Source organism: Bos mutus, chromosome 15, assembly GCF_027580195.1.
Source record: "Bos mutus isolate GX-2022 chromosome 15, NWIPB_WYAK_1.1, whole genome shotgun sequence".
Classification (NCBI taxonomy): Eukaryota; Metazoa; Chordata; class Mammalia; order Artiodactyla; family Bovidae; genus Bos; species Bos mutus.
Window position 1 is genome coordinate 30,610,313 of NC_091631.1, and position 24,177 is coordinate 30,634,489.

Consider the following 24,177-nt stretch of genomic DNA (forward strand, 5'->3'; position numbering starts at 1 on the left):
CAAGAAAAGGCTGGCAGTAAAGTAGAACATAAGAAGCATGGGAAAAAGAGTAAGTTTCAAGTTGGAGGTCTCTGGATCAGGTAGTCACAACTCTGAGACTGGCCAGTTCTTCTGTTAGGCTCTCCTAGACCTGCACACGTGTCTCAAAGCACTTACCAACTGCACTGAAACAGCTGCTTTCTTGTCCATCTCCTCCATTAAAACGAGTACTCCTTGAGGGCAGGGACCATGTCTTATTCAGCTCTGTATCCCCAGCACTCAGCACAGGGCCTGACACAGAGCAGGTGCTTGTTGAATGAATGAATGAGAAAATCTCTCTCTCTTTTTTTTCTGTCAAGCATAGATATAAATGACCTCACAAGCTGGTTGGGAGGATCAGATGAGAAATGCATTTGGAAATACAAAGAATTATACAGGAAGGGGCTGCTTTGTGACCAAAGAAGGAAGTATTGTTTGTTATAATTCTCCAGTTTAAATTTGCTAAGATTCATTCATTCAACAAAAATTCAGAATAGGCTACTATGTGCCAGGCCCTTTGGCAGAGCCTGGATATACAGTGACAAACAACATGGATGTGGCTCCTGATCTCAGTTAGTTAGTGGGGGAGACAGACACTTAAAATAATATTTAGTCATAAACTGTGGTAAGTTCTATGAAGGAAAGCTACAGGGCACTAGGAAGAGAACGTGACAGAAAATCTACTTAGAGATCAGAGAAGAGTTCACAAAAGAAAACAACACTTAAAATGAGACCATAAGGACCAGGATTTGCTTACTTATATTGTTAGCTTTTAATATAAACAGACCTTGATGTAAACCATAAGGTAAGCTATAGGGAAATATTTGGGGGGTTTTATTCTGTGAATGGGGCAGGAGATCTCCCAATCAGCTTGTTTTGGTGGGGCTGTGTGCCAAGTAATCTTGGCAGATAAAAACTGCAATTTTTTTTTTCCCAGTTTAAGCCCACCCACCTCCCATGCATCCTAACCCATTAGTTTCAGGAAACTTGGCTCCTTCCCACTACCCACTAGCTAAATTCTCACCTTGGGGTTGTCTGGACTAGTGGTTTTCGGGTGGCTCGGAAGGTGACAAAGGCTGTGACAGCAGAGAACAAGATCCAGATCACTAGGAACCTCCACCAGTGCAGCTTCACTGTGAAATAGAGGGGAACAACCCACATCTGAAAGAGGGTCACCATCTGAAACACAAACATAAGCACTTCAGCTCTAGCCAGCTTCCTCTGCAGATCCATCCACAAATCCAGAGCATGTCTTTTGTGTTCCATTTTAGCCTGATCCTTTCTCTGCACTTCCAGTTTTGGATAAAAGCACCTCCTAGTGACCCAAGTTAGAAACCCTGGGACCATGCTTGACACCAACCTTTTCCCCCACCCAACTTTTCATTGTATCTACTCTTTCCTTTCCATTTGAGCCCTTGCTGTCTCTTACCTGGCTGACCATGACCTCATTAAGTCTCCCTGAATTCAATGTCTCTGTTTCAATTTATCCTTCCCAGGAGCATACACAGTCGTGAAAATGTCACTCCACTGCTTAGAACCCTCTGAGGTCCCCCTTTCTATAGATAAGATCTGACATCCTTAGGCAGTCATATCTCCTACAATGGAGCTCCAAACGACTGTTTCAGGACCATCTTCTACCACTCCCCATGACTGCAGTCAAGGTGTCCCGCTCTGAGACTAAAACATCCTTCCCACCTGCCTTTCAGCCTGAGAGTACCATATGAGAGACACATGAAGCCTTCAGTCTCCTTGCTAGGCAGAATAAGTCACGATTTCCCAATGCTCCAAAAGCATTTTCCTTTCTACCATCATTACAGTGCTTATCTAGAGTATGAGGCTAGGTTTGAATTCATTCTCTACCTTACTGTAAGCTCCTTGAGAGCAGTGACAAGGCCATACTCTGGCCCATGATAGATCCTCAATGAATTTAGATAACTGAGGGGAAAGCTAGACTAGAACCTTAAGAGAGAGGCACAATTCTGTTATAAGAGTATCTATTTTACTTTCCCTCCTTCCACCTCAGACTTGTTAGCTAAGGTGTTCCAAATGTATACAACAATTCTAAGTCAGAAGCTGGGACCAACACCAGTCTTCTGCTTCCCCAAGTCTTCTAACTCCTTCCCCAACCACCCAACTGTCACTAGATGGCACTCTTCTCAGGTGAGCAGCAGGTATAAAAAAGATAATTGGCACTCAGAGGCTTTCTTCCTGGTATTAAATGAAATGAAAGAATATATTTTTTTAAAAGGGGGGGTGGGTATAGAGAGGACAATAGCAGCTAGCATCCTAAAGTTTCACAGAAGAGAAAACTTTTGAGAAAATATTTACTCTTGAGGATTTCTAGACTAGTGCTGCCTAGTCCAAATATAACATGAGTCATATGTGTAATTTTAAGTTTTACAATAGCTATGCTTTAAAAAAGTAAAGAGACACAGATGATCTTAATTTTAATAATATATTTTATTTAACCCAATACATCTAAAATATTACCCTTTTGACACATACTTAATATAAACTACCCATGAAACATTTTACTCTTTTTTTTTTTTGTAATAAGGTTTTAAAATCCGATGTTTTATATTTACAATATATCTCAAAACAGACCAGTCACATTTCAGGAGTTCCACTGCTACATCAGATTGGATAGTGCAGCTTAAAGCATCTTTTTAGTTGTAGTTACTACTCTATTTTTATAGACTGCTCTGTGGCAAGAAAAAGCTTTAGTTTTTTAGTGTTATTTGTATATTTTAAAAGACAGAGAGGGAGAAAATGGTGATCAGCCACTTTGCCTTAGAGCCTCTAGTGCTGTCTGCCCACTGCTCAGTGAACAATGCAGCCTCAGGACCAGTTCCACTGTACAGGAACCTGCAGCTGACTCCCTGAATGAAGCATTCTAAAATATTTAAACTAGGGGATAAGGCAACCAGAATCATGACACTAGAAGTGGGTAGATGAAGGTGGGTGTGCAAAGAAGGGCTGCATGGTCTTCAGCCTTCACATCATTTACTCTGACAGGCTCATGGGGGTGTTTATAAAGCAGTAGGCCCAGAGACTTGAGAAGAATTCAATCACACGGTCCAGTCACATATGTTTTCTCTAAGAAAGAACAGGAATTCTTGTCTACTTCCAGCTTTTCCAAAAACTTGGCTTTTTACATAACAACAACCAGCCTGCCCTCACAGCCTCTTTCCCACTCCCCATCACCAATAGCATGTTCTGGTGGGGAAGGGGTGGGTAGAAAGCAAGTCAGATAATTATCCCCACATGAGCTGTAGCTATGCATATTTTGGGTTAGGAATTGGATTTTATTTGCAGTGGAAGAAAGACATAGTTAGGAGTAAGTCTGGGCTTCCCTCATAGCTCAGTTGGTAAAGAATCTGCCTGCAATGCAGGAGACCTGCGTTTGATTCCTGGGTCAAGAAGATACCCTGGAGAAGGAAATGGCAACCCACTCCAGCATTCTTGCCTGGAGAATTCCATGATCAGAGGAGCCTGGCAGGCCACAGTCCATAGGGTCGCAAAGAGTCAGACACGACTGAGCGACTTTCACTTTAGGTTCTTCGAAACATATGTCCTGGTAGAGGCCCAGCAAACCTGGATTCTAGTTCTGATCTGCCTCCAAATCATTACGTCACCCCAAGGAGGGTTTGACTTGATTTTCAAAGCCCTTTAAGTTCTAGCACACTAAGGTTCTGTTAGACCTTAGCTGAGCCTTGTATCGCAGACTCCCTGGGAGAGTAAAGGCAGTGTGCACTCTCACTCATCCATCAAGTATTTACTGCGCATTTAATGGGAAGAGAAATAAACATGACTTCTAGTTCCTGTCCTCAAGGAGCTAACAGTCTAGCAGCAGGCGAATAACATAGATCAAATCCTTATTTAATGACTCAATAAAACTTTAGACCCTTTCTAAAGAAGAAAAAATCATTAAAGATCAAGTGGACACAGTAGAATGATATAATACAATGAAATGACTAGCGACTTAAGAATTAAAGATATCTAGATATGAATCCCAATATAGCTACTTACTGTTACCTAGGCAAGTCACTCAGCTCTGATAGCCTCAGTTTTTTAAAGTATAAACGAGGTTAAGAGTATCTACTCCATTAGGCTATACAGATTATGTGTTAATGCATGGAAAACTTTCAGAACAGTACCCAACAAGGCAAGCATTCAATACAAGTAATGTAATAAATATAATGTAAGGATTCAATATGATAGCTCTTTTATTTCAATGTCAGCTTTCCAGGTGGCTCAATGGTAAAGAATCAGCCTGCAATGCAGAAGACATGGGTTCAATTCCTGGGTTGGGAAGATCCCCTAGAGAAGGAAATAGCAACCCACTCCAGTATTCTTGCCTGGAAAATCCCATAGGTAGAGGAGTCTGGAAGTTGCAGAATCCAAGAAGTTACAGAGTCAGACATGACTGAGTGACTAAAAACAAAAATATTTCAATGGCAACAATGTGTATAAAACCATAAGCACAGCTGCATAGTAAGCACAGTTGCTTAAATAAATGAGAACTCTTACAATGGCTTCACATGATCAAAAATTCATAAAGTCAAATATATAAGGGAGCAAAGATTGCAATGAGGTAACTAAAACAATCAACATATTAAAAGTGGTGAGGTATCAAGACACTCTCTGCTAGGGAAGTTTGAAAGCCAGATTCTGTTCAGGGACTTGAAAGCAGCTGCTGGGGTGAGAGCCCAGTGCCCGACAAGGGGCAGGCAAAGGGGCTGGGTGAACACAACAGTTTACCATGGGGAAAATGGTAAGTTACAATTCTGCCTGGTTAATTTATTTGTGTCTACTGTAGTATCTACTGGCATTCTGCTTAATAAATTAAGTTGAAGGCATTTTTAATGGCTAGCTTGGCAATAAATGGCTGAAAGTTACTCAAAATTCTCAAGACTAATGGCAGGGACTCTGGTGCCATCTGGTGGCAATACTCTGGTTCAACAGTTTGTTTAACCAAATGCTTATACCTGATGCCCTGAAAGGCACAAAAGAAGGGGAAGCTGTGGCCCTAACTTGTCCTCCAGAATCTGGGGTAATGAGACATAAATGCAGGAACTGGGCAGTCATGCAAAGCGTCAAGCACTGACATGGGAGTTCAGAGGAGAGGTGCAACAGTGCTGGCAGAAGCTGTCAAGGGGAGACTGGCCAGAAACGGCAGTGCTCTGGCTGGTTCTGAAAAGTGAGAGTGAAAGTCGCTCAGTCGTGTCCGACTCTTTGCTACCCCATGGACTATACAGTCCATGGAATTCTCCAGGCCAGAATACTGGAGTGGGTAGCCTTTCCCTTCACCAGGAGATCTTCCCAGCCCAGGGATCGAACCCAGGTCTCCCATATTGCAGGCGGATTCTTTACCAGCTGAGTCACAAGGGAAGCCACAAGCGAAGCTGGTTCTGAAGGAGGTTTCATTATGGTGTTTGTGCGTGCGTGCGTGTGTGTGTGTGTGTGTGTGTATGCAAGTGCACATGTATGTGTGAAAGCCATTCATCCTCTTTCCTGAATCTGCAAATATGAAGCTGAAGTGAAGACCAGCCTGAAACTGACTTACTGATTCTTTCAGCAAACATTTACCGAGGAACAATCTCAGCTTCTCCACAAGACTACACAGTTGACATGATAATGTTAGATGCTACAGGAAAAGTTAGCTAGCCCTTATTCAAATGGACTTTGTTTAGATTTCTTTCATCTCAGAAACTGTAATTCATGAAAACAAAAAAGAGCTGCCAGATTACATCCTTCTCTGGACACTAGCTCCCTTGCCAGAGGCACGTCTGACTTTCAGGATTCCCATCACTTCTTATTTGCCTGTGTTGTGGGGACAGAGATCACCTACTATGCTTGACTGCAGAGGAATACCAAGGATGAAATGAAAACTACAAGTCCAGGTAGCACAACAAAGTAAGAGACTCACAGCTTGAATCAGCTTGAAAAAAAATTGCTGATAAATGGACAGAGGTCAACCGGAAGAAGGTCTGGGATATGCTCCAAAGCTCTGATCAATACTGTCATGAATGATTCAGATGAAAATACAAAGGATCTGCTTATCAAACTGTGAGCAAGACAAAGCTTGGGAGAAAGGAGAGAGGAGCAAGGCAGTGAACATGGAAAATAGAAACAAGATCCAAAATGAATGAACCTCATTCCTACAGTTCTTCTAGATCTACCATTCTGTGATCTGGTAAGCTGAAATGAAGAACCAAAACCTCAGGCTGAAACTTCACCAACTACCCAAGTATAGGATGGGGAAGGAGCTGCTCACATGAAAGAGATCTAGGGGTTTCACCTGACTACAAATTGCCAGGGAATATATGCCAACAGGGTCATTATCCGAAAGCCAAGGCAACACTATGCTACTTAACTAAGAGTAAACTCTGAATGAAGGAGCAAGTAGCTCTACCTTTCTCTGCTCTGTCAAAGAATCCTTCAGCCCTGAGATCTGGTTTTAGGTCCACAATACACAAAGAACACTGATGAATAAACATGACCATAACAGAGTAGCCAGGATTACAAAGGGTCTGGAAACCAAATCACATAACAAACAGCTGAAGACACTGGGATAACAGGCCTGGACAAAACTAAAGGAAGGCGTGGCTATTATCTGAAGATCATTCAGAAGCCCAGCAAGCAGATATAGTCTGCATGGTTTCTGTGACCTGGTAAGACCCCAAGTATTGCTAGAATATTACAAAGAGAAAAAACTGGGTTGGCAATTACCTCCTACCACACCCCTGGAAAATGGTCAACTGTATCATAAGAAGCAGATAGTCCAGTGATAAAAGATGTGCTAGATAGTTCTTTCCTATTGCTGACCTGAAAAAACCTGCCTTTGTCTACCTTCTGCCTCTGAGTCAAATTCTTGTCCCTCAGAGAAGTGCAGAGTATATTTACTCCCTATTGCTTATGCCTACTTTCCTAATACCCCAAATTATGTCTTTTCCCCTCAAGTCTTCTCCTCTTCAGGTGAAAGTCACTCAAGCAGTCATTTAACAAACACTTGCTGGGCATTTACTGGACACCAGGCTAAGGACTGGGGAATTCAGAGTTGATAAACAAAAGCTTCTCAAGGAGAAGTCTACTTAGGATAAACAACCATAATACAGTATGCTGCTGCTGCTAAGTTGCTTTAGTTGTGTCCGACTCTGTGCGACCCTAGAGACGGCAGCCCACCAGGCTCCCCTGTCCCTGGGATTCTCCAGGCAAGAACACTAGAGTGGGCTGCCATTTCCTTCTCCAATGCATGAAAGTGAAAAGTGAAAGTGAAGTCACTCAGTCGTGTCTGACTCTTAGCGACCCCATGGACTGCAGCCTACCAGGCTCCTCCGTCCATGGGATTTTCCAGGCAAGAGTACTGGAGTGGGGTGCCATTGCCTTCTCCGATAATGCAGTATAAGTGCTATACACAGGTCCTGGTGGCCAAAAAAGCAGAGCAGAAGTGCCCCACCCAACGTGGAGGAATTTTCATCTCTGTCCTGGGTGGTCCAACAGGTGCAGATGGAGAAAGGCATCATGACGCAGGAACAAGGTATCCTTGAGAGAGTACACAGGTACCTGAGGGAAGTGTGAGAAATGAGCCTACAGAGGTAGGCAAGGCTCAGAGAAGGCTGATCACACTTAGGAGTTTTTAATTATATTCTGGGGAGAAAAGTTTTTCTCACAGAAAGTGGATTACAGCCCTTTACCATCTTAGTCAGCATTCTCTAGCCACATTCTAGTGACCCTCTTATTGTCTCGGTCTGAGAAAAATCTATAGTACTTTAAAGATTTCCAGGTAGGAGATTTTGCCACTCATCCATTCCAGGAGGGAATAGCAGTTCAGGAGACAGGAGTCTGAAAAGATAGTATATTTGGTAACAGACAGGGATGATGAAAGCTTCTCCTTGGAGATCTTTAAAAATAGGATAGATACTTTTCCAGGCATAGGCTTAGTCCTTCCCCTAACATCCCTGAGGGAGCTAAGGAGCAAGTAAGATTAGACTCTGAACAGATGATGAAAACTGAATTATAGAGAAACCAAACATCAAGTCCTGAGCTAGGCTTCCAACCCAGATCTTCTGTCTCCCGAGTCCTGCCTCCCAGCACTGGTCACCAAGTTAGGGGGAACCCTGAGGAGGCAAAATAACATAGACCAAAGTGAGGATGGTTGTGAAAATACTGAAATTCAAGAAAAGGACATGGGCAAAAGTCATTAAAGGAAAACCCGGGGCGAGGAGGGGGTGAAAAACAGAAATGACTATGGCAGAACTGTCAACAATCTCCTGAAACTTTTGGAAACCTCAAAAAATGTTGAGTACTCTATGGAAAGAGCACTTAACCAAGAACCAGATTTTACATCCAGCACTCCAATATGATGGTCATGTGCTCCTGGCAAATCACATCTGGATTTTGCACTTCAGTTTCCTAATCTGAAAAATGGAGACAAACCCCTATCCTATCTTATAAAACCTATTTGTTGTGAGGTTCCAAAGCAATGGCAGATGAGAAAAGTATTTTGTTTTTAATCAACAAATTCAAAACTATAAAGCAGTGTAAGGTATTATTATAGTTGTTGCTGGTACTGAAAAGAATAGTACCTGAAATTTAAATACAGAAAACAGTAGGATTGCTTGTTCCCAAGAGCAGTTAATTTAGACTCTTCTTTTAATCTAAAATTTCTTTTCTTTGAACTCCTGTATTACAGAAAGAAGTCTGATAATCTTGACAGTGAAACCAGTAGATTGGCATACTCGCTCATAATCAACCTCATGGCTGGCAACATCCGTGCTGCTCTAGGTTCCAGAGTCTAGGACAGTGTTTCTTATTATGGATGAATTTTCTCCCCAGGGGACACTTGACAATGTCTGGAGATAGTTTCGGTTGTTACAATCAGAGGGAGGAGATTCTAGGTAGAAATCAGGGCTGGTGCTCAACACCCTATGATGCACCTCATAGCCCCCGAAAAAAATAAAGAATCATCTGGCCAAAATGTTAATATGCTCCCTACTGAGAAACCTGGTCTAGAAGAACAGAGCTAGTGTTTTTCTACTTAATGGTCATGGGTGCCTGATGGAAGGTTGGGCCACCAACCAGCACTAGTAAAGAATAGAAAATTTCATTCAGTTGGAGAGAAACAGAGCCTTATCAATTAATTCCATCATTTCTTGGCATGCCCTGAGAAGCATTTTCTGTGAAGCTCTGATAGCTAACCTCTAACAGCTCATGTTTCTACTACTCAACAACAATCCGAGAGCTTCTCCTTTACACAACATTCTCAAAAGAGTTGTTTTGATTCTTGTTTATTCCCATTCCTTACTCCACAGACATTTTAATATGTTTAATATGTGCATTTTGGGTTTGTTTTTGAAATAACAATAAAATTTACTTTTCACATAGATCTAAGTAGCAAAAGAATTTTTTAATTAATTTTTTTTGGAGTATAGTTGCTCTATAATGTTGTATCAGTTTTAACCATTATTAATCACCACAGTTTGAACTGTAAACCCATAGCTATAGCAAGTACCTAAAATCTGTTTAGGCAGGGAGAAGAACTTTAGATGCCCCAGGATGGAAAACAAGGAATAACAAGATGGGATATCCAAATAGAACAGCAAGGAATAGAATCCTCAGTCCACAGGACGGTTCAAAAATCTAATCTATAAAGTACCAATCCTAAAAATAAAATCAAAGCAATCTGGGGAAACAGATTGCAACACATATGTCAAAATGCTTATTCCTAACATACACCTTATAAATCAGTAAGAAACATTCTAAAAGAATCCTAAGCAAGGAAAGAAATGTGACTGAACACACCACATGGTTCAGCTGTGAATAACATTTACATGTCACAATAATGTAAATAGAGAAAACTTATTTACTAAAAACTGGAAGGAGCAAAAGTGTGTATGTGATGGGTATAGACGTAGTGGTATAAGATAATCACCACTTTCCATGGCAGAATGTCAATACATGTTCAAAAGTAAAATTATATATATATATTTATATATATATATTTTTATATTACTTATTTATATTTATAAGGCAATGGCACCCCATTCCAGTACTCTTGCCTGGAAAATCCCACGGATGGAGGAGCCTGGTAGGCTGCAGTCATGGGGTCGCTGAGGGTCGGATATGACTAAGCGACTTCACTTTGACTTTTCACTTTCACGCATTGGAGAAGGAAATGGCAACCCACTCCAGTGTTCTTGCCTGGAGAATCCCAGGGACGGGGCATCCTGGTGGGCTGCTGTCCATGGCGTCGCAAAGAGTCGCACACGACTGAAGTGACTTAGCAGAGCATAGCATACATTACATATATATATCAAGGATGAATAGAGATAGGCAGAGGATTGTTGGTTTCTAAACATTACAGAACTACCTGATTTTTAAATTAGATATTTTCACCATATTAGATTTGACAAAGATTAAAAATACTGAGGATTCTCTATATTCTCTTTAACACTGGGTAACAGCACTGTTTAACATCTGTTGGTGGGATTGTAAACTGCTATAACTTTTGTGAAGGGCAACTTGACAAGATCTATTAATAATTAAATGGCAATTCCACTTGACCAAGAAATTCCATTTTTAATTCTACAAGAATGCTGGCCCAGCTATGCAAATTATTTCTGTAAAAAGCTTACTGAATCACTGCTATAACTAAGATAAACATCACATTGAACAAGTCTACTGGTGCCATTTTTCCAATAGCATTTACTCAGTTCATGTAAGTCTCTGTGTCACATTTTGGTAATTCTCATGACATTTCATCATTATTATTATATTTGTTATGGTGATCAGTGATCTCTGATGTCACTACTGTACCTGTTTTGGAGCACCACAAACTATGCCCATATACGACAACAAACTTAATCAACAAACACTGTCTATGTTCTGAGTGCTCCACTGACCACCCATTTCCCATCTCTCTCCCTTGCCTTGAAAAAGTGAAAGTGTTAGTTGCTCAGTCGTGTCCAATTCTTTGCAACCCCATGGACTGTAGCCTGCCAGGGTCCTCTGTCCATGGAATTCTCCAGGCAAGAATACTGGAGTGGGTTGTTATTTCCTTCTCCATGGGATCTTTCCAACCCAGGAATCGAACCCAGGTCTCCTGCACTGCAGGCAGATTCTTTACTCTTTGAGCCACCAGGGAAGCCCCTCCCTCTGCCTGGGTCTCCCTATTCCCTGAAACACACAATATTGAAATTAAGCCAATTAATAACCCTAAAATCACCTTTGAGTGGTCTAGTGAAAAGAAGAGTCACACGTCTCTCATTTTAAACCAAAAGCTAGAAATGATTAAGCTCAGTGAGAGCTTAATCTCACTGGCATGTTGAAAGCTGAGACAGGTTAGGCCTCTTGGTGCCAGTTAACCCACGTTGTGAATGCAAAGGAAAAGTTCTTGAAGGAAATTAAAAGTGCTACTCCAGTGAACACATGAATGATAAGAAAGCAAAACCACCATATTACCGCTGACATAAAGAAAGTTTTAGTGGTTGGATACAAGATCAAGCCAGCCACAACTTTCCTTTAAGCCAAAGCCTAATCCAGATCAACTCTCTGAAGGCTGAGAGAGGTGAGGAAGTTACAGAAGAAAAGTTTAAAGTTACCAGTGGCTGGTTCATAAGGTTTAAGGAAAGAAGCCATCTCCACAACATCAAAGTGCAAGGTGAAGCAGCAAATGCTGAAGGAGAAGCGGCAGCAAGTTATCCAGAAGATCTAACTAAGATGATGAATGAAAGTAGCTACACTAAACAACAGATTTTCAAACAGATGCCATCTTTAACTTTCACAGAGAGGAGGAGAAAATGCCTGGCTTCAAAGCTTCAAAGGATAGACTGACTGACTCTCTTCTTTAGAGGATAACGCATCTGGTGACTTTACGTTGAAGCCAATGTTCATTTACCATTTCAAAAATCCTAGGGCCCTAAGAATCATGCTAAATCTCCTCTGTCTGAGATCTGTAAATGGAACAACAAAGCCTCAATGACAGCCCATCAGTTTACAACATGGTTTACTGGATATTTTCATACTGTTCATGGGGTAGATCATGGCATCTGGTCCCATCAGTTCATGGAAAATAGACAGGGAAACAATGGAAACAGTGAGAGACTTTATTTTGGAGCTCCAAAATCACTGCAGATGGTGACTGCAGCCATGAAATTAAAAGATGCTGGCTCCTTGGAAGAAAAGCTATGACCAACCTAGACAGCATATTAAAAAGCAGAGACATTGCTTTGCAAAACAAAGGTCTGTCTAGTCAAAGCTATGGTTTTTCCAGTAGTCATGTATGGATGTGAGAGTCGGACTATAATGAAAGCTGAGCACCAAAGAATTGATGCTTTTGAACTGTGGTGTTGGAGAAGACTCTTCAGAGGGTCCCTTAGACTGCAAGGAGATCCAACAAGTCCATCCTAAAGGAGATCAGTCCTGAGTGTTCACTGGAAGGACTGATGTTGAAGCTGAAACTCCAATACTTTGGCTACCTGATGCGAAGAGCTGACTCATTTGAAAAGACCCTGATGCGGGGAAAGATTGAAGGCAGGAGGAAAAGGGGATGACAGAGGATGAGATGGCTGGATGGCATCACCGATTCAGTCTGGGTAAACTCTAGGAGCTGGTGATGGACAGTGAGGCTTGGCGTGCTACGGTCCATGGGGTTGCAAAGAGTCGGAAACGACTGAGCGACTAAACTGAACCGAACCCTCAGAATGGGAAAAAATACTTGTGAATTAGATATCTAATGATGGCGTAGTATCCAGACCATATAAAGAACTTCTGTAACTCAACAAGAACAAAAAGACAAAAACCGAGGAGTTCCCTGGTACTCCAGTGGTTAGTACTTGGCTTTCACTGCCATGGCCTCAGTTAGTCAGGGAACTAACATCCCGTAAGCCACATGGTGCAGTCAAAAAAAAAGGACAAAAATCCAATTAAAAAATGGGCAAAGAACTTGAAGAGACATTTCTCCAAGAAAGATATACAGCCAGGCAATAAAAACATCAAAAGGTGCTCAACACCATTCAGTTCAGTTCAGTCGCTCAGTCGTGTCCGATTCTTTGCGACCCCATGAAGTGCAGCACGCGAGGCCTCCCTGTCCATCACCAACTCCTGGAGTTCACTCAAACTCACGTCCATAGAGTCAGTGATGCCATCCAGCCATCTCATCCTCTTGTCGTCCCCTTCTCCTCCTGCCCCCAATCCCTCCCAGCATCAGAGTCTTTTCCAATGAGTCAACTCTTTGCATGAGGTGGCCAAAGTATTGGAGTTTCAGCTTTAGCATCAGTCCTTCCAAAGAACACCCAGGACTGATCTCCTTTAGAATGGACTGGTTGGATCTCCTTGGAATCCAAGGGACTCTCAAGATACTTCTCCAGCACCACAGTTCAAAAGCATCAATTCTTCAGCGCTCAGCTTTCTTCACAGTCCAACTCTCACATCCATACATGACCACAGGAAAAACCATAGCCTTGACTAGATGGACCTTTGTGGGCAAAGTAATGTCTCTGCTTTTCAATATGCTATCTAGGTTGGTCATAACTTTTCTTCCAAGGAGTAAGCGTCTTTTAATTTCATGGCTGCAATCACCATCTACAGTGATTTTGGAGCCCCCCCAAAATAAACACCATTAGGGAAATACAAATCAAAGCACAATGAAATCCCACTTTTATGCAAAATAATGTGGCTATAATACAAAAAACAAAAAAGAAATTGGAAAATAAGTATTGGTGAGAACGTGGAAAAACTGAAACCCAATATAATGTGAGTTAGAATGTAAAATGGCATAGCTGCTGTAGAAAACCATTTGGCAGTTCCTCAAAAAGTTAAATATAAAGTTACATATGACTCAGCAATTCCACTCTAGGATATATCCAAGAACTGAAAATAGGTGTTCAAATAAAAACTTACAGTGAATGTTCATAGCCACACTGTTCAAAACAGCCCAAAGGTGTAAACAACTCAAGTGTCCACCAACTAATGAATGGATAAACAAAATGCAGTATATCCACAGAATGGAATATTATATGGAGGAGCCTGGTGGGCTGCAGTCCATGGGGTCGCTAAGAGTCAGACACGACTGAGCGACTTCACCTTCACTTTTCACTTTCATGCATTGGAGAAGGAAATGGCAACCCACTCCAGTGTTCTTGCCTGGAGAATCCCAGGGACGGGGAGCCTGGTGGGCTGCCGTCTATGGGGTCGCACAGAGTGGGACATGACTGAAGTGACTTAGCAGCAGCAGAAGGAACAAAGTACTGGTAGATACTGCAGTGTGAGTGAACTTTGCAAATACTGTTTAGTGAAAGAAATCAGGCACAAAAGGCCACATATTGTATGATTCTATTTATATCTAGAATAGGCAAATATATAGAGCAGCTTAGTGGTTACCAGGGTGTGCTGGGAGGGGGGAAATGGGAAGTGATTGCTTAATGGGTATGGAGCTTCTTTTCGGGGTAACAAAAATGTTCTAGAACTAAATTGTGACAGTGGCTGCACAACAATGTGGACACTGAATTATACACTTTAAAACAGGTAAAATAGCGAATTCTGTTATGAAAATTGTCTTTAACAAAAATAAAATTATATTCCATTTCCACATAAAATAGTACCTGAAGATATTTTTATGTCTTGAGCTTTTTTTCTCTTAAGAATAGGAGCAAAAAAGTCCCTAACATTAGCTTTGGAGTTTACAAAATACTTTGCCATGTGATCTTATATAATCTCCACAACACATGAGATAGACATTATGACCCCAATTTAGAGACAAGAAGAACTGAGTCTCAGAGAAGTACAAAGTCAGATAGCCAGGAAGCAGGAGCATTGGCTAATCAAGTCAGACAATCTGACTTAGAGTATTTACTGTTGCAAGGCAAACAGCTCCAACTTCTGATAAGCTTGAAAAAGGACAGGAGATGCCATTGTGTACATACATCTTGGAATTTTTCTTCTTCCAAAGTTAGTATTTTAAAGCAGCAAAAATATTCACTGTATCCAAGTTAATCAAAGTTTTAACAAAACCAATATAGATAATTATTGAATAAGAGAAGCATAAAGCAGGACATACAGATTTCCTCTTCCAATTTTCTAAAGATATGAGTTTAAGTTTCTCGGTACAAGATATGCTACAATGCTAGCGTGTCCTCTCACCAACACAGTTCAGCATAATGTTTACAGGGCATGGCACTAAGTAATGAGATGACTGTGCATTTCCTTATACAACTGGCCTCACTAATTTACAGTCACATTCCTATTAAGGATTAACTACTGAATGGCACATTAGTGGTTTTCTAACACTCTGATGAGTCCTATATATGTTCTTGAGAAAGTGGAGGGGTGAGGGTTACCCAAGCAGAGCATCCTCTCATTTTCTACATCAGGTTTTTTCTTAAGATACTGTTTTAAGTAAGGATGTGATTGCTTTTTAAAAAAAAATACATACAGAAAGACACTCCAGTATATATATGCATCTTTAATTCTTCAGAGATTTTCAAAAATCTCTGCAGATAAGCTAACATTATATAATCATTTCTAAATACAAGCACAGAAATGCAAAGTGGGTTCACTCGACATTTGACTTAAGATTTTTCTTAGTTTCTAGGTTCAATTAAACTACCCTGATAATCCCTATTTTATAGAATAGGTATTGTAAGCACACAAGGAGAAACAAGTGACTTATTTCACATGGTAGGGTGAAGCCCAACAGGGTCTAGACATCAAGCTCCACCCAGATGGCTCAGTCTGTTGGATGGTGCCTAGTTCAAAAAGCCTTGGTGTCACGCGGTCATTCCATGCACTATGACCTGAAGATACAGATGTCTCTACTTGAGGTACATGACAATACTTGAGGTGGCTATGTGCCAGTAATGTCTGGAACATGTGCCAGCTCAAAGGCAAAATTAGTCTCTCTTCCTCCTATGCTTCAGATTATCCTTTGGTTCCCCCGATAGAAAATCCTTTCCAGAAGCACAGTCAAAATTGTGAAACATGAAACAGAAGATCTGAATTCAAATCATGTCTCTATTGATTAGTTTCTCCTTCATGCCTGAACTCTCTGGGCCTCAGTTTGTTCACAGTATTTCCCTCAAGGGCTATTAGGAGGGTTAAATGAGATAGTTTAGCAGTTCCCATCCTGTGGGCTATAGACCCCTGGGCATCTGGCCATATTATAAGAGGTCTGAAAAAGCACATACTAGAGAAAACGAATTATTTAGGGTTTAAGACTAAAAGCTCTGGAGTAAAACTGTCTGGATTCAAATAATGGTTTTACCACTGGAGCAGGTTACTTAGCCATTCTGTCTCAGTTCCTCATCTGTAATTGGAGGCAACAGTATTCATTGGATTATTGTGAGGATTAAATGGGGTATATATGTAAAATGCTTAGAACAGTGGCTAGCATAATAAGAATTCAATAAATGTTAGCTATTACTGACATTTACTGAATTAGTAATTGCTATTACCTGAAAGAGATGGGAATACCAGACCACCTGATCTGCCTCTTGAGAAAGCTGTACGCAGGTCAGGAAACAACAGAACAGACATGGAACAACAGACTGGTTCCAAATAGGGAAAGGAGTACGTCAAGGCTGTGTATCATCAACCTGCTTATTTAACTTAGATGCAGAGTACATCATGAGAAACGCTGGGCTGGATGAAGCACAAGCTGGAATCAAGACTGCCAGGAGAATATCAATAACCTTAGTTATGCAGATGACACCACCCTTAACAGCAGAAAGTGAAGAACTAAAGAGCCTCTTGATGAAAGTGAAAGAGGAGAGTGAAAAAGTTGGCTTAAAGCTCAACTTTCAGAAAACAAAGATCATGGTATCTGGCCCCATCTCTTCATGGCAAATAGTTGGAGAACAGTGGAAACAGTGGAACGGGAGAAGGGGACAACAGAGGATAAGATGGCTGAATGACATCACCGACTCAATGGACATGTGTTTGAGTAAACTCCGGGAGTTGGTGAAGGACAGAGAGGCCTGGCGTTCTGCAGTCCATGGCGTTGCAAAGAGTTGGACACAACTGAGTGACTGAACTGAACTGATTACTACTATATGTGTTTACATATTCTTTCAAAGTATAATTATCATCATGTGGATGCTTGCCAAGTTTATGTTAAAGAAGGGTTGTTATACTTGAAAAGGTTAAATACTTCTATGATAATAGTTATAAAAGAATTCAGTATACTACCTGCCATGTCCTCATCCAGAGTAGTTGCATTTGTGATTTCAACATTTTTTAATTTACTGAGGTTTACTCTGTGGCCTAACATATGGTCTATCGTGGAGAATGGGCTATGTGCACTTAAGAAGAACATGTATCCTGCTGTTGTTGAGTACAGTGTGCTGTGTATGTCTATTAGGTCTAATTGGTTTATAATGTTGTTCAAGTCCTCTGTTATCTGTTAGTCTTCTATCTGGTTATTCTATCCATTATGGGAAGTTGGGTAATGAGCTCTACAACTATTACTATAGAACCATCTGTTTCTCCCTTCAATTCTGTTAATTCTTGCTTCATGGATCTGGGGACTCCTTTGTTAGGCTACATATATGTTTATAATTGTATCTTCTGGCTGCAGTGAACCTTTTATCAATATGTAATCACAGCAAATAGATGGGGAAAAAGTGGAAGGAGCAACAGATTTTATTTTCTTGGGCTCCAAGATCACTGTGGATGGTGACTGCAACATTGAAATTAAAAGATGCTTGCTCCTTGGAAAGAAAGCTATGACAAACCTAGACAGTGTGTTAAAAAGCAGAGACATCGCTTTGCCAACAAAGGTCTGTATAGTCAAAGCTATAGTTTTTCCAGTAGTCATGCATGGACATGAGAGTTGGACCATAAAGAAGGCTGAGTGCCAAAGAATTGATGTCTTTGAATTGTGGTTCTGGAGAAGACTCTTGAGAGTCGCTTGTACAGCAAGGAGATCAAACCAGTCAATCCTAAAGGAAATTAACCCTCAACATTCATTGGAAGGACTGATGCTGAAACTGAAGCTCCAATACTTGCCACCTGATGCAAAGAGCTCACTCACTGGAAAAGACCCTGATGCTGGGAAAGACTGAAGGCAAAAGAAGAGGGCGGCAGAGGATAAAATTGTTAGATAGCATCACCAACTCAATGGACATGAATCTGAGCAAACTCTAGGAGAAAGTGAAGGACAGGGAAGTCTGGTACATGCTGCAGTTCACGGAACTGCAAAGAGTTGAACATGATTTAGTGACTGAACAACAACGTCCTTCTTTATCTCATGTACCTTTTTTGATTTAAAAGTCTGTTGTCTGATATTTAGAACTAACACCCAAAAAAGATGTCCTTTTCATTATAGGGGACTGGAATGCAAAAGTAGGAAGTCAAGAAACACCTGGAGTAACAGGCAAATTTGGCCTTGGAATATGGAATAAAGCAGGGCAAAGACTAATAGAGTTTTGCCAAGAAAATGCACTGGTCATAACAAACACCCTCTTCCAACAACCCAAGAGAAGACTCTATACATGGACATCACCAAATGGTCAACACCGAAATCAGACTGATTATATTCTCTGCAGCCAAAGATGGAGAAGCTCTATACAGTCAGCAAAAACAAGACCAGGAGCTGACTGTGGCTCAGACCATGAACTCCTTATTGCCAAATTCAGACTTAAATTGAAGAAAGTAGGGAAAACCACTAGACCATTCAGGTATGACCTAAATCAAATCCCTTATGATTACACAGTGGAAATGAGAAATAGATTTAAGGGCCTAGATCTGATAGATAGAGTGCCTGATGAACTATGGAATGAGGTTCGTGACACTGTACAGGAGACAGGGATCAAGACCATTCCCACAGAAAAGAAATGCAAAAAAGCAAAATGGCTGTCTGGGGAGCCCTTACAAATAGCTGTGAAAAGAAGAGAAGTGAAAAGCAAAGGAGAAAAGGAAAGATATAAGCATCTGAATGCAGAGTTCCAAAGAATAGCAAGAAGGGATAAGAAAGCCTTCTTCAGCGATCAAAGCAAAGAAATAGAGGAAAACAACAGAATGGGAAAGACTAGAGATCTCTTCAAGAAAATCAGAGATACCAAAGGAACATTTCATGCAAAGATGAGCTCAATAAAGGACAGAAATGGTATGGACCTAACAGAAGCAGAAGATATTAAGAAGAGATGGCAAGAATACACAGAAGAACTGTACAAAAAAGATCTTCACGACCCAGATAATCACAATGGTGTGATCACTGACCTAGACCCAGACATCCTGGAATGTGAAGTGGGCCTTAGAAAGCATCACTACGAACAAAGCTAGAAGAGGTGATGGAATTCCAGTTGAACTATTCCAAATCCTGAAAGATGATGCTGTGAAAGTGCTGCACTCACTATGCCAGCAAATTTGGAAAACTCAGCAGTGGCCACAGGACTGGAAAAGGTCAGCTTTCATTCCAATCCCAAAGAAAGGCAATGCCAAAGAATGCTCAAACTACCGCACAATTGCACTTATCTCACATGCTAGTAAAGTAATGCTCAAAATTCTCCAAGCCAGGCTTCAGCAATACATGAACCGTGAACTTCCAGATGTTCAAGCTGGTTTTAGAAAAGGCAGAGGAGCTAGAGATCAAATTGCCAACATCCGCTGGATCATGGAAAAAGCAAGAGAGTTCCAGAAAAGCATCTATTTCTGCTTTATTGACTATGCCAAAGCCTTTGACTGTGTGGATCACAATAAACTGTGGAAAATTCTGAAAGAGATGGAAATACCAGACCACCTGATCTGCCTCTTGAGAAATCTGTATGCAGGTCAGGAAGCAACAGTTAGAACTGGACATGGAACAACAGACTGGTTCCAAATAGGAAAAGGAGTTCGTCAAGGCTGTATATTGTCACCCTGTTTATTTAACTTATATGCAGAGTACATCATGAGATATGTTGGACTGGAAGAAACACAAACTGGAATCAAGATTGCCGGGAGAAATATCAATAACCTCAGATATGCAGATGACACCACCCTTATGGCAGAAAGTGAAGACGAACTCAAAAGCCTCTTAAAGAAAGTGAAAGTAGAGAGTGAAAAAGTTGGTTTAAAGCTCAACACTCAGAAAACGAAGATCATGGCATCCGGTCCCATCAATTCATGGGAAATAGATGGGGAAACAGTGGAAACAATGTCAGACTTTATTTTTCTGGGCTCCAAAATCACTGCAGATGGTGACTGCAGCCATGAAGACACTTACTCCTTGGAAGGAAAGTTATGACCAACCTATATAGCATATTCAAAAGCAGAGACATTACTTTGCCAACAAAGGTTCGCCTAGTCAAGGCTATGGTTTTTCCTGTGGTCATGTATAGATGTGAGAGTTGGACTGTGAAGAAGGCTGAGCGCCAAAGAATTGATGCTTTTGAACTGTGGTGTTGGAGAAGACTCTTGAGAGTCCCTTGGACTGCAAGGAGATCCAACCAGTCCATTCTGAAGGAGATCAGCCCTGGGATTTCTTTGGAAGGAATGATGCTAAAGCTGAAACTCCAGTACTTTGGCCACCTCATGCGAAGAGTTGACTCATTGGAAAAGACTCTGATGCTGGGAGGGATTGGGGGCAGGAGGAGAAGGGGACGACAGAAGATGAGATGGCTGGATGGCATCGCTGACTCGATGGACATGAGTCTCAGTGAACTCCAGGAGTTGGTGATGGACAGGGAGGCCTGGCGTGCTGAGATTTATGGGGTCACAAACAGTAGGACATGACTGAGCGACTGATCTGATCTGATCTGATCTGTCTGATATTCAAGAGCCACCAGCTCTTTCTCGGTTATCATTTGCATGAAATATCTTTTTCCATCCTTGTATCTCGTTTCTTTGTATCTAGAGTATCTTGCAGACAGTATATGGATGGATAATGTGTTTTCTTAAATCAATCTGACAATCAGCCTTTTTAAAGGAGAATTTAATTCACTTAAAGTAATTACTAATAAGCAAGCATTTATTTCTGCCATTTAGCTATATGTTTTGTATGTTTTTGTTCCTCATTTCCTCTATTAGTACTTTATAGGTCTCTCTAACTCTGACCCTGCCTTCTCATCACCTGCTACATTGCGTCCCTACTATCATTGCCTTTTTAAAATATTAATCTAAAGATTCACTGGAGACCTACTCTTTCTAACCTATTTGAATAGCTCCTGATGAACAGTTCCTTCATGAATTTATCCCACAGTGTTAAAAGGACCTACCTTTTCTGGCCATGAAAGTAGGTTCAGGTGCTAGCCCAGTTTTCACCGTCTGAATCACTTGTCCCTTAAAGGCACATTCACCACACACTATTCATACACAGTTTATTATTATTATTATTGATTCCTTGCCTACATGAGGCCTGGGTTAGGCTGGACTCTAGAATACTTAAGAAGAGTCTCTTGATGACTGGCAAGCAAAGAAATGAGCAAAGTGGCTTACATTGTAGGAGCGGGGATGTCTCTGTTTCCACTGCACCAGGAGCAGCTGGGCCACCACCAAGGTAGCGATAAGGATGAGGACCATTTCAGCATGCATGGCTTCGTGGCCGCGATGCTTGGCATGCATGCGTGCGTGCTCGATCCTGAAAGCCAAACAGATGCAGTGAGCTAGGTCAGGGATGGTGTGGTGATAAAGGGTCAGTGCTTTCCAGGGATACCCACTGGTCTATAGCTCAGAACACACTGTTTTAAAAAATAATAAACATTTTTATTTTTGGCTGCACATGGGCTTTGTTGCTGCATGTGGGCTTTCCTTAGTTGCGGTGAGTGGGGGCTACTCTCCAGTTGCAATGTGCAGGCTTCAGCAGCTGTGGCACACAGGCTTAGTTATTCCGAGGTATGTGGAATCTTCTCAGACCAGGGATCAAACCTGTGTCTCCTGCGATGGCAGGCAGATTCTTAACCACTGGACCATGAAGGATGTCCAGAACATACTCTTAAACTACACAAATTAGGGGCTAGAAAGACACATGCCTTAGAAGACAGGAATTCTGAGATAGAACAGGGGTTCTAGGGGCTCCAGTCACCAAGGTTACGTATGGGGTTAAAGGTTGGTGGCCTGCTCCCTACCCCCAATGGTAGAAACAGTGGATTCCTTTCCATTTTGGTCCTATTTCAACCTGTCACTGGAAGGAGAAAAGTAACCCAGAGAGAAGGTCACAGCCATAAAGGCTCATACTCTTATTCAATGATATTTATGACACCAATAAAGGAATAATATTGCAAATGTGTGCTAATTTCAGGGTTAAAGTCTTGCTTTATTTGTCCTACCCTCTCTGTCAGGATCAGAGATCCTTAAGACTAAAGCCTGAAAAATGTGAACTGCTTCAGCTCTATATTACTCCAACAGTGACTTCACTATCAGTATCCAGAGGTAAATAGTCTCCTCAAGGGCTCAGGAGAGAAAACCTAGAAACTCTTATTTAATCCAAGGCTGGCATTCTCTTGTCTTAAGGACTGGCAGAAAGTGATTCCCTTGGCCAATACAGGCAGAGAGCTTCCTCTGAGAACAGCAAAGTCAATCCTACCATTCTGTGTCAGAGTCAGCTAAGGGACAGGAATAAAGGAATTAGAAAACTGAATACAAATATAACCTATGCTCTGAAGTTTTGGTGCAAGTTCTCCATGGTGGTGACGGTGGGGGTTTAGTCGCTCTGTTGTGTCCAACTCTTTGCAATCCCATGGACTGTAGCCTGCCAGGCTTCTCTGTCCATAGGATTCTCCTGGCAAGGACACTGGAGTGGGTTGCCATTTCCATCTCCAGCAAGTTCTCCATACCCAAGGGTATCAGGCAGAAAGGGAAAGGACAACATAAATGGTATGTATCTTCATGGAATCCCCAAGGGCAATGAGAGACTAAACAAGAAGAAACAGTGGGATGCATTATAAACAGATAAATCATAAAGAAATATAGCAAAAAGTTAGTTGTAGATTCTAGTTGGTAGATACAAGGGTGTTCAGTGTACAAATCTTTCAACTTTTCTGTATCTGAGATTTTTCATAATATAATAAAATGTTAAGTTGGAAGATTTAGTAGGCAACCAAATGTCAGCCAGCCAGGCAGCCAGAGTACTTAAGGGTTCATCTTACATAAATTTTTATCCTAGGTGGGAGAATCTGACAAAATATATTAATACGGGGAGGAGTCAGAAACTTAGGTTCAGAAACACCTAAGTGGTCTTAGCCAAGAAAATGTACATCTCTTCACCACAATTTCTTCATCTATCAAAAGGAGTCCATACCTTTTCTGCCTCCCTCATAGGATTGTTTATTTGTTGCCCAAACTAAAAGGGCAATGGATATTTAAAAACCTAAGGACTGTGGGGAGTTATAAAGACAATAAAAGATAAATTTCCTGTTCTCAGACAGTATATAACTGATTGAATGTGTACAAGAAATCAAAGAAAGGATTGAGAAAAAATAGAAGTCATCTAGCTCAAGTTTGCAATCCTGTGTTTGAATACCTCCATTGGCTGAGAATATATGCCTCTTAAAGTAACCTATTTAGAACCAGAAGTGTCTGACACATTTTTAATACTCATATGTGCCTATGAAGGAATACAATACTAATGCTTTAAGAAGCAGGAAGCTCAGTATCTCAATATACCATGATTTTTTTTTTTTTTTTTTAGTATTTATTTACCTGCCCCAGATCTTAGTTGTGGCATGTGGGAACTAGTTCCCTGATCAGGGACTGAGCCCAGGTCCCCTACATTGGGAGCATGGAGCCTTAGTCAATGGACTACCAGGGATGTCCCAATATACCACGATAATTTTAATTATGTTTCTGATAATGAGATAAAATCTATCTTACTACAGCATCAATCCTTCAGACCTAATCCTATGCTCTGGAACATATCCACTCTCTCTTTCACAATGCTGCCCCTTCAAATATTTATCATAATATTATTTAAAAACAAAACAAAACCAGGCTTCCCCGGTGGCTCAGTGGTAAAGAATCTACCTGCCAATGCAAGAGACACAGTTTCAATCTCTGATCCGGGAAGATCCCGGATGCCACGAAGCAACTAAGCCCATCCACTACAACTACTAAGCCTGCACTCTAGAGTCCTGGAGCGGCAACTACTGAAGTCCATGGCCGAGAGCCATGCTTCCAACAAGGGAAGCCACTGCAATGAGAAGCCCACCCACTACAACTAGAGAGTAGCCCCTGCTTGCTGCAACCAAG

General features: G+C 41.3%; 1 protein-coding gene across 3 annotated transcripts in view; it reads right to left on the bottom strand.

Moving 5' to 3' along the window:
* RNF121 (ring finger protein 121) overlaps positions 1-24,177 on the bottom strand; it is an 82,039-nt gene that overhangs the window by 23,477 nt on the left and 34,385 nt on the right. For all 3 annotated transcript variants that reach the window (XM_070383797.1, XM_070383799.1, XM_070383798.1), the window contains 2 exons: positions 21,430-21,571; positions 1,043-1,197 (listed from right to left, as the gene is read on the bottom strand). In XM_070383797.1, the coding sequence (XP_070239898.1) occupies positions 1,043-1,197; positions 21,430-21,571 (297 nt within the window). The remainder of the gene's footprint in view (positions 1-1,042; positions 1,198-21,429; positions 21,572-24,177) is intronic.